The 10,870-nt window shown below is 48.4% G+C and overlaps 1 protein-coding gene across 1 annotated transcript in view; it reads right to left on the bottom strand.

Moving 5' to 3' along the window:
* Positions 1–985: 985 nt before the first annotated feature.
* The window catches only part of Znf366 (zinc finger protein 366), a 54,928-nt gene continuing 45,043 nt past the window's right edge, over positions 986–10,870 (bottom strand). Inside the window, exons 4-5 of the mRNA XM_051182828.1 lie at positions 3,204–3,378; positions 986–2,256 (exon numbers count right to left, since the gene is read on the bottom strand). Of these exons, the coding sequence (XP_051038785.1) occupies positions 1,745–2,256; positions 3,204–3,378 (687 nt within the window). The 3' untranslated portion in view covers positions 986–1,744. The remainder of the gene's footprint in view (positions 2,257–3,203; positions 3,379–10,870) is intronic.

Here is a 10,870-nt window from a genome sequence, read left to right as displayed (position 1 = left end):
GCTTGGCTGACAGGGAACACTGCATCCAGTTGGAGTTAGCCCAGATCTTCTAAAGGAATGTGCTGGCAGGAAGTCAGTCACTAGAACCTGGCTCTACCAAGAATGTTGACACTCAACCAAGAGGCAGGTTTTATACAAACACAGTCTTGTACCCATGAATGCAATGAATGCCATGAATGCAACCTCCTGTCAGTACTGCTCGCCACGGCGGTGGCGTCTAAGAAGGCCCACCCAATAGGCCCAACATGTCCATCGTAATGCTCACAGGTCACCACAACAACGGTTCAAGCTCCTGGGTGAGAATAAGAGTGGTCCCGCATCTTTCAACACACTGGTGCCTACAAACCTCATAGGCATTGTCTTCTAGTACACGCACCCAAAATGTGTATCTACCGTGTGTGTGTGTGTGTGTGTGTGTGTGTGTGTGTCCGTCCGTCCTTGGGGACAGTGACAGAATAAGAACAAAGGCATTGTGGTTGCAGGTCTCCTGTCCTCCTTGGTGAGTCTGAAGTCAGGATCAGAAATATGTACAAACAGTAGGAAGGAGTCCCAGCAGAAAAAACAGTGTGCGTCTTTTTCAAGAGGCACCTACAGGTGATGTGGACACTCCCAGTGCTGGGCCCCTACTCCAGATGTGTTAAACCAGAGCCTTACAGGATTTTGCTTTCTCTTTCTCCTCTCTCTCTCTCTCTCTCTCTCTCTCTCTCTCCTTTCTTAAGAGGTTCTACTTTGTAGCACAGGCTGATTTCAAATATGAGGCAATCCTTCTGACTTAGTGCTGTAATCCCATGTGCTGGGATTACAGTTGTGAGCTACCATGCCTAGCTATCAGTGCTTTCTAGATGTTCTTCTGGTTGATTCTCACATGTAGCCAGGTCTGAGAGCATACCTCAGGCCCTGCTTATAGCAATTGTTAGGTGGTCATTCCTCTACCCTAAGTAAGTCAGATCTTGTTTTAGGGAGAAGTCCAGACCCCTATTTCATAGCTCAATCTCCACTTCTCGGGGCATGAGGTCTCAGAACAAGGTGGCGATGGTTTCTGTGAGGAGGTTCTTCTTGGGAGAGGGATTTGTTCTGAAGAGTTGGAACCCCCAAAGCATTGTCCAGATATCTACAGGGGTACTACAAATCTCCCACTGACCAGGGAAGCTGAAGCAGGACAGAGTACCCATCCAGGCATCTGAGCTCTTGGTCAAAACGATTTACCTTCTCCTGAAACCCTAGCTCAGGTCTATAGGAACCACTTAAGAACAGGCTTCCCAACAGCTCATCTCTTGCATCACTTCCTGTGTTTCTATTATTTAATAGAGGCTATTATTATATACAACTGCTAATATTTTCATCTATGATATTGTAACCTTCATAAATGCAACTAAATAGTCACTGATAAGGTAACATGAGCACCACTGTTTTGCAATTAGAAAGACATTTGTCCGATTGCATGTTAGAAGAAAACAGTTACTGAAAGCACCTTGCGGTTCAGCTTGCAGTTAGGTATCTAGATGAAGCAGAGTTCACCATGTGGGTGATGTGTAAAATAACACCGAGGGGCCCTGAACCTGTATGAAATCGCCAAGTGCCCAAGTAATGAGCCGAGAAGCATTTGTGTAACCTGCACATTTAGTCTGAGCCATTTGTGAAGACCCACACCACTCACCTGTCCCCAGAAAATGGCAGTTCGGCAGAAAGCTATATTTGAACTGCCTAGATCTCGTTTTCCAAATGTGATTTTAAAGCCTTCCACTTAGATACCCAAAAGGACTGCTTGTTTTTCCATTTTCCTCTCCAGTAATTCTTTTAAACCCTCATCTCTGTGCTTGAAGTATACGTAATCAGAAAACGAGGGACCCTGCCCACCGCTGCCCAGGCGCTCGTCTCTGAGGTTGCAGTCTATGTCCCTGCCCTCGCGGTCCTCACCACTCTCCTCCTGCTGCTCTTCTGGAGCATCCTGGTCCCTGCATCCTTCCCCAGGGCCTCGGAGGACCTGCTCCTGCTTGGTGGACAGATCCTCTGGTGTGCAGAGCTGCTGGCTCTCCGGGGCTAGGCTGGGGCTGTAGGGCGCCACCTCATAGCAGTTGTCCTCATCCCCATCCTCCTCTTCCTCGTGGTAGACGCAGCCCCGTGTGCTGTCCACATCGGGCTGGAACACTGGCCCCTTCACATTGCGCTTTTGGGAGAGGTCAAATGGCTCCTCCTGCCCCAGGTTCCTCAGGACAGCAGTGGACTGCGCCAGGACAAGTCGTCCTCTGCCCAGACCTGCAGGACCAGAGCAGACTTTATGTGCCTGAGGGCATCCTGGTTGTCCATTTTTAAAACAGGGCGGAGCAGGGGGCGTGGTTCCCATTAAGGACGCAGAATGGGACACTTGCAGTCCTTGCAACCCATTAAGGCAAACCTAGCAATATATGCCTGACTTAGCAATATCTCTACTGAGAATTTAAAATATGAAAAAGTAGTGGGGCAGGGCAGGAGCACCACGTACTGTGAATTTTTTTCATTATAATGAAAATGTAAAAAAAAAAAAGTATCTAAAGTTTGGTTAAACACATAAAGTCTTCACTGACTGGGGCCTAGAGCCTTGGAGATAAATAAACAAGAGCTCTCCATTAGTTCAGCAAAGACTGGGCAGGAGAGACACAAACCCCTGCTCAGTAGGAGCTGGGACAATAGGGAAACTGCTCTTGAGTGAACAGGGAGGGAAACATAGCCCACTGCGAACACGTCTGCTGGTGCAGAGTATGCAGACCTCCTTTGTTTTGTCCTGGTTGTTTGCTTTTTTTTTTTTAAATGGAAGAAAAGTCCCATGTCTTCTAGCACTATGAGAAGTAGATCTAATAAAGTTGGAGTTGAAAAGGTCTGGGTTCAAATCCTGACTCTGTTTCTTTTTCATGGAGTAACTTTGGAGGTCTCCGATTCCCAACCTACAAAACGGAAACTATGGAAGTTCTCCAGCTGGGAGTGCTGTGAGGGTTTAAAAAGATAAAGTACTCCACGCAGCGTGTGAGACAGGAACAAAGGTACCACTGGCATCATTACTGTGACTTTTGCTCATGCCTGTCTGCTGTGATCATTAAAACACATCCGCTGTTTGGGGCAAGAATAACCCCACCCCTAAGAAATGCCCCCATAAGAGCACAGTCTTCTTCTATGTGCCACCCCCTGGGTTTGATGGGCAGGGCTCCCAACCAGGGTGGAGGGAGTACCTTGAGCATGAAGGCCTCGCTCCATCACTCCATGCTTGACCTTCATGTGGCGGGTCAGGTTCCCCTTCAGGGTGAACTTGCTGGGGCAGTAGAGGCACTTGAAGGGCTTGCTGTCTGAGTGCAGGTGCATATGGCCCATCAGGTTGTGCATCCGGTTGAATTCCTTCCCACACAGCTGTTGGGGACAGAGACCAGGACACAATGATCTTGCCAGGGAGAGCCTGTGTTCTAGTGGCAGGGGATGGGCAAGCAGTGGCCACACCTGCTCTGTGCTACAACTACTTCCAAAGACAATGTCCCCCCGGAAGTCAGGGAGGGGCCAGCAGTGGATCAGGGGGACTGGGTTTGTAAGACACGGGTGTCCAGTATCTCTAACTCAAGGACCAGATCTCAACACTTCTAAATTAAAGCTTGTTTTGTTTTGTGGTGGGGTCTCATGTAGTCCAGGCTGGCTAAGTAAAAGAAATCTAAGAAAGGGGTTATCTTTTCTCTGGGTAGAAATCTAAAGAAGTGATTTTTTTTTGGGGGGGGGGAGGAGTTGAGATAGAAAAAAAGCAAACATTAAAAAATATGTGTCTGTGTGTATGTCTGAGTCTGTGTACGTGTACCTGTGTGCACCTATGTGCATGTAGGTGACCAAGCAGTTGTGAGCCACCAATATGGATGCATAGACGATGGATCTCAAGAGTGGATCTGACACTTCCCTGCAGAAGAAAGTGCACAAGAGTGACTCTAGAGCACATTTTGTCCCTCTGCCTCAGGAGGGCAATGTTTGGGAGCTCCAGTCCGTCCTTGGTTGTGCTAAGAGGAAGACAAAGAAGGATTCTGCGGTTTTGCTTCATCCATTGTGTTACTCGATGGCAGAGCAGCCTCCTCCATCCTCAGCCTCTGAGGGGCAGTGGAGCCGTGGCGGCAGTGTGTGGTGAGATGTGGCACAGGGAGGGTGTGAGGCGCAGCATCTCCCGGGGCTTGCATAAGCTCTCTCTTCTCACTGAGAGAGATCATCACGGCCAAAGTGGAAGATTCTAGGCTGATTTTCTATCACCAAAGACACTATTTTCTTTAGGGAAGGGCAGTGGAGGTAACCTCGGAAGAATGGGCACAGCTCAAGATTGACCTTGGGAGGCTAGCACAGGGATGCTGGGTAAGAGGGGGCAGCTTGGGGCTGCACAGCGGACCCAAATAGTCCACATATAGACGATGAGTGGCTGGATCAGTATTGTTGAATGATTTGTGGTTGAAGATTTGAAGCACATTTCTCCCCTTGGATTCCTGGCCAGCAAGGACGAATTTGGTATCCTAGAAAGACTTCCAAGCTCAGAGTAACTACACCACACACATTAGAAGATGGTGATGCCCGAAGCCTGGGAGTGAACCTCAGGGGTACAGTGCTTCCATACATTTGTAAGCCACAGGGTTGAACCCCAGGATGGAGTGAGGGGAAAGAACAAAAGACCACACCCCAAGAGGTGGAAAGGATGAGAAAACGGATCTAATTCCAGCTGCCACTGGAGAAGCCACGGGAGGGATCAATTCTTTCCTTATTCCCACCAGACAGAATTCATGATGACACTGAGCTGTGCTCAGTTTTGCAGATGTCTAAAGGTTTTTGTAAAGTTATAATCTTTAGCTTAGTTTACCCACTTCCACTTCTCTATGATAGCTAAGGAAAAAGAAAACCCCCTCAGACCTAAAGATCCACATTACCTTTTGAGGAAAAGAAGCCCCCCATTATGTTTTGTGGGATGCTTCCTGGGTGTTTGGAGGTGTGTCACTGGTGCAGTTGTGGGACCAGCACTTGGTCAATACTAAAAGTATGCTTCCCACCCAGCAGGCTGAGTCAGTGAAGGCTCTGCCCGCCTTTTGATTGCAAGGTGCCTTGTGGGTGCTTGACACACAACAGGTCCTCAGTGCGGTGGGACATGTTGCAGGAGAAGAATTTTAAAAGCCCCAAGTGGGAGAGAGAAGCCAAAAGCAGAGGATGGGTTCGATCGCTGGGCAAGTCCAGGCATAGATGGTCAGATGCTCCACTCAAAGCAGACAGACAGCATTGAAATGACAGGGTGAAGGCCGTCTGCACTGGCTTCTGTGGTGTGAGACATCCCTCTTCCAGTCCTTATCTCACTGCTCAGGTGTCAGACTCTGGAGTAGGTTGAAACACTCCATTAGAGAGGTGGATCTGGGGCATCAGCTTGGCTGGTAAAATGTTTGCTGTCCAAGCTCGGGGACCAGAGTTGAACTCCAAGCACCTTTGTCAAAAGCTGAGTGGGGTGACATACCTCTGCGACCATAGTGCAGAGGAGGTGGAGGGAGGGAGAGGAGGAAGGAGGGAAGCAGAGAGAGAGAGAGAGAGAGAGAGAGAGAGAGAGAGAGAGAGAGAGAGAGAGAGAGAGAGGAAGATGGAGAGGAAAAGTCAGATAGATCCTGGTAAATGACATCTGAGGTTGTCTTATGGCCTCTACAAGAACATGTGCCAAACACACACACACACACACACACACACCACACCACACACACACACACACACACACACACACACACACACGAGCACACACTTGAGTAGTTTAGCCCTTACTTGAAGTATGTGTGGTGTGTCCTTTACTTTTTGCCTTGGCACAAGTATCAAGAAGTATCAAGGGATCTTCATAACTATTTGTAGATTCTTCAGTCTACATCACAGGTAAGGGAACTACTGCTGCTGTGGTGAGGACCAACTGCTCATGGCTGTCTTATCCATCCAAGACAAGGTCCTGCAGTTCATCTGTCCCATGGTCCCACCTATCAACCATCAAAGGTTCCACTTGTCAATCTCTCTTGCCACAAGTCTATGCTCAGAGGTGTGTGTTCATCATAATGGCCACCTTTGGGGTTCTGCAGGTTCTCCTTCAGTCTCAGACAACTGTGCTAGATAGATTTATGTCAACTTGGCACAAGCTAGAGTTATCTGAAACAAGGGAAAGGCAATTGAGAAAATGTTGCCATGAGATCTGGCTGTAGGGCAATTTCTTAATTAGTGATTGATGGGGCAGGGTCCAGCCCATTGTGGACCTGAGCAAGCCAGGGGGAGAAAGCCAGTAAGCATCACTCCTCCATGGCCTCTGCATCAGCTCCTGCCTCCAGGTTCCTGTCCTGACTTTCCTCGGGAATGAACTGTTATCTAGAAGTATAAACTGAAAAATAAATCCTTTCCCGTCCAACTTACTTTGGTCATGGTGTTTCATCACAACAACAGTATCTAGTATAGACAAGCTACCTTTTTGATCTTTTTTGAAAGCCTAGTGAATTGTCCTGTGCTACAGATTTTCTGGCCCAATTCTTTCAATATAAAACTTCTTGGGACATTTTATTGGTATGTGGGTACATTATATTTGTATTTAAATTTACATTGGACTTTAAATTACAATGTCAGATCTCTGTAAGTTTAAGGCCAGCCTGGTCTATACAATGAATTCCATGACAGACAATACTACAAAGAGAGACTCTGCCGCAAAACACAGAACAAAACAAGACACATTACATTGTCCTCCAAAGAAATTCCAATGGTCTGAAGGAAAGCCCGCTGTGGAACATGACAGGTCAGCTCTATTATGTCTGATGGTAAAAGAGGCTATATTTTGTCCTATAGGCAAGCTTCACTTTTTTTTATAATAGAGTTACCCAGCATGACTGATGGTAGCCATTGGGTGTCACAATGAAGATCAGTGGAGGCAAGTCAACTCTGAACTCCCAAAGTGTCCCAGGGAGTTTTCAGTTCAAGGGTTACCTCAATCTTCTTTGCAACCAAGCTCAATATCAGGCACAGGGCTACATGCACAATACCCTCAATGAGTAGTTAAACATTAGGCTGGGAGAATATATAAACGAGTCAGGAAATACTATCACCCCGTACAAAATCTTAAAGACTTTACTGGTCCCCACGAGCCTACAGGCACCAGTCTGTAGACTGAAACCCTCAATGACAGAAGGATGGAGACAGGTCACAAAGACCAGGAGCACATGGGCTCCATTCACACATCAGCTGTAGCTACTCAGCCTCTTCCTCCACCTCTGACCTCCAGAGCCCTGTGGTCCTCATCCACAACACTTGCTTCTCCATTGTTCCCAGAAGAGTGTCCTCACACGGCAATGCCCAAGTGTAGAGAGGTTGTCGTTTGTTTGTTCATCTAAGTCTGTGACACACAGAGCCAGACCCCTCAGACAGTGAAGAGAGGTTAGAGAAAGAGCCTGGGCTCTGCTCTTGATAGAGTCCTGGGGTATCAGCTCTAAGCAGAACTGGTCCTTGCAGCTGGGGAGGAGAACTAGACAGGAAGGAGAAGATTGTGGAGGGAACGGCAAAGCTCATTTCTTCTCTAGGAGAAGTCAGTAGCTGAAGTGAAGGCTTCCCTTAATCTTGAGTTGAAAATATAAGCACATTCCCAAGCGGGCACTGGATGAACGATCTAACAAAGTCTGCGTTAAAGTAAGAGAGACGCTGGTGCGGGTGTGGTGGAGGGCTGCAGACTTGGCTTCTGTCTTTCCAGATGTGAGCCACAGGACCCCAGCAAGGGTGCTGTTCTTTTCAAACATCAAAGGAACGGAAAGGGAATCTTCTGGCTAACCCCTGCCAGGTGACCTGGGACTGAATAGAAGCTCAGGCAGGAGGAGTCCTGGGTGGAAACTAAAGATTCCCTATAGATTCACAGGCTTTGGGGGAGCCCACCACATGGCTCTCTGATGTCCAGGGTGCCCTGGAAACAGCTGCCACGTGTCCTCTTTGCTTCAGTCTCCCTGCTCTGGCCTTCTGGTGCCCTTCCCATCCACCACCCCAAGGTACAGGGTCTGGAGTAACTGGCTTCCCATGAGCCCCTGCGGCAGCAGCTGCCATGGAGGTCAGCCGTGGGCAGAGATGGGGCAATGGTAGCAGCAGCCACTTGGCTGAGTCCAGAGGCAGAAGGCCAAGCAGCACGGGGCCTGGCTACAACTGTCTGAGGTGAGCTTCAGAGCTAAGGCGTCCCAGGAAGCTTTTCTTCCTATTCTGAGAAGAAAGGTCAAAGAGCTCCAGCCAGCCCAAGAGAATGGCCTCGGCTCAACTGCCCTTCCCTTACATTCTTTTCCCTCTCCCTCTTTAATAAGAAGGGTGTTCCTTTCCTCAAAGGGAGCGGGAGGGAGGGAGGGAGGGAGAGAGAGACTGTAAACTGTCCAAAAGGACCGTGAGAAAACAGGAAGCTCTGAAAAGTACAAGAGAAAGCAAGATGAAATCTATTTGCAGGCGGGCCCCTGGGGACATGCTAGGCATTGTTAAGCAGGCAGTTCATACAGCTATATCCTTCCTTCTGCCTAGGAGGAGGGCTTTGCTGCCAAAGGGCTGCTATCTGGTCACAGCCTTAACTCCCTCCATGCCAGCCTGAAAACTCTGACCCCAGGCACCGAGTCCCTGCAAACTGCCCAGTCTGGTCGCTCCCTTTCTGGAGCACCAAACAGCCGACAGTCGATTGGGAGAAGTCAAGACCATTTCCGAGGTGACTTCACCCCTCTGTTCCACTCACAGGCCTCCAGCCCTCAGCTCTCTGCTGTTGAAAAGTCTGTAGATGCCTGTGATTCATAACTTAGGCAGCTCCGGGCTTCACCCATCTCAAAAGAGAATTTGTCCCGGAAATTCTGGATGGAAGCTTTTCCTGGACAGGTTTTCCAAAGACGGCAGCTGGTTCTTTGCTATTATGGAGTGTGGCCACTACAAGGATAGTATCCAAATCAAGGCCCGTGTGCTTACGCAGAATCTGGGAAGAGTATTTGTGAAACATAGCTTAAGTCTACAGGCTGGGTCTCTGGATTAACTCCAGCTGGCTCCCAGGAGCAAAGAGTCTAGAAGTTGGGCCAATAGCAAGAGTCCAGAAGGGCAGTCATAAATAAATGTATGACATATATAAGTGTGTGTGTGTGTGTGTGTGTGTGTGTGTGTGTGTGTGTGTAAGAAAGAAACACAGAATGGAAACACTAATTTTCCATCCTGTTGTTAATGCTTAATTCTAGTGAACGTCTCTGCTCACTGGGGACAGCTGTTTCCAATGAGAGCTCGCCATGCTCCAGCAGGGGGAAGGATTTACATTGAGGAAGGTGTTTTAATGGCGAAAATCCCAAGAAATTAGACACTATTACTAAAAGAATCTTTCTTGTTGCAAATTTTGGGGGAGAGGCAATAGAACCAGCTCGCTGCTGAAGGGAAGCAAGCCTGGTCCTTTTCCCCAGCCATATCAATCATGGGATGAAACTAACTATCCTATGTTATGACTATCATGCTTGGGTGTAACTGCTTACACTTCTTCCCATCATCATCGCTATGTCCCTGGCCAGACATTTGTCTCAGCTGCTTATGAAGTGCGTGGCAATGAACAAGTGGCCTCCATCTCTCGTCTAACCCTTCCAATCCCCCACAACCTTCCACCCAGGGCCAGATTTCCATCCAGCTGAAAATGGATAGGAAGCAAAGTCCACAGGACATCTCAAGATCATCCTGCCCTTCTGAGTCCTGAACTGGGCCTTAAGCTCTGCACATCTCTTGAACTGGTGGTTCTCATGTACATAGACAAACCTGTATGACATGTAACCCATGCATGCCAGGCACATCTGGAGAAATAACAAAGACAGATGGTACCAAAGGCTAGTTCAGAGAATGTTCCAGCAAGGAAGCAGAGGGGAGAAGAAGGAGACCCTGGTGCATGTGTCTGGAGCTTTCAGGAAGACAGGGCTTGGTCAAGGTGATGCATGTGGACTGCTATTTCAGAAATGTCTAAGCGTTGGAGCAGGGCCAGCCAAGTTTGATGAGAATGCCTTTTATCTAACAGATAACACTCAGGGTGAAAAGCTGTATTCTGGCCTTCTGACAGGACCCAAACACCACGTAGAAGCCCTCAAAGCTGGGAGTTCACTTTTTTATGGGATCTGGTGATGTGGGCCAGACATCAAGAGAGCCCAAGTAACCCTAAAGGGAGAGATAAAATGAAGTTTCTGAGCCACACAGCTGACTACCCCATGCTCTTGGGACCATGTATGATGTACCATGGTTGGAGAGGAGAAGGGCAGAGGCTAAAACATCCATCGAGGATGGCTCACTGCAGCACTAGGCCCAACATGCACTGCTCTGTACACTTTCTGTGCTCTGGTTCGACAGAGAACTTTCTAGATGCTCACATACTATCAGGCCCAAGAGATCTTTGAAACAGTCCCTGATCCCACATTGCTTAGGCAGGCTCTGCCCTGACTTCCACTTCAGGCGCTCCCCCTAGACTGTATATCTGCACTGACCTGCCCCTCCATCTCAGGGGCTTAACCCCCAAGACAGGATCTTTGCCCTGACCTACCACTCCATCTCAGGGGCTCGCCCTAATTATGTCTCTTCCCTCATCTATCCCTCCATCTCAGGGAGGGATATCTCTACGGAGGGGTCAGAGGAGACACAGTAAGATGGGAGATGGCTTGACTGAGAGAGTGTATGTGTCTTTCGAGAAGAAACTAAGAGGTAGTTCCCTTTAAAGAATAACAATTGTACTCCAGCCACCAGTTGGTAAGATAATTAATGCAATTCATGCTTGACATCTAGGCATAAGACAGCATGCCTGCACCTCCACGCATAGGAGATAGTAAAATCTCTGCAGGAAGAGCCCCTGTAGATGTTGAGGAACTCGGAGGAG

Source organism: Phodopus roborovskii, unplaced genomic scaffold, assembly GCF_943737965.1.
Source record: "Phodopus roborovskii unplaced genomic scaffold, PHOROB, whole genome shotgun sequence".
NCBI classification, from domain to species: domain Eukaryota; kingdom Metazoa; phylum Chordata; class Mammalia; order Rodentia; family Cricetidae; genus Phodopus; species Phodopus roborovskii.
The sequence above is the reverse complement of the archived record's forward strand: the minus strand, read 5'-3'. Positions and strand labels throughout refer to the sequence as shown.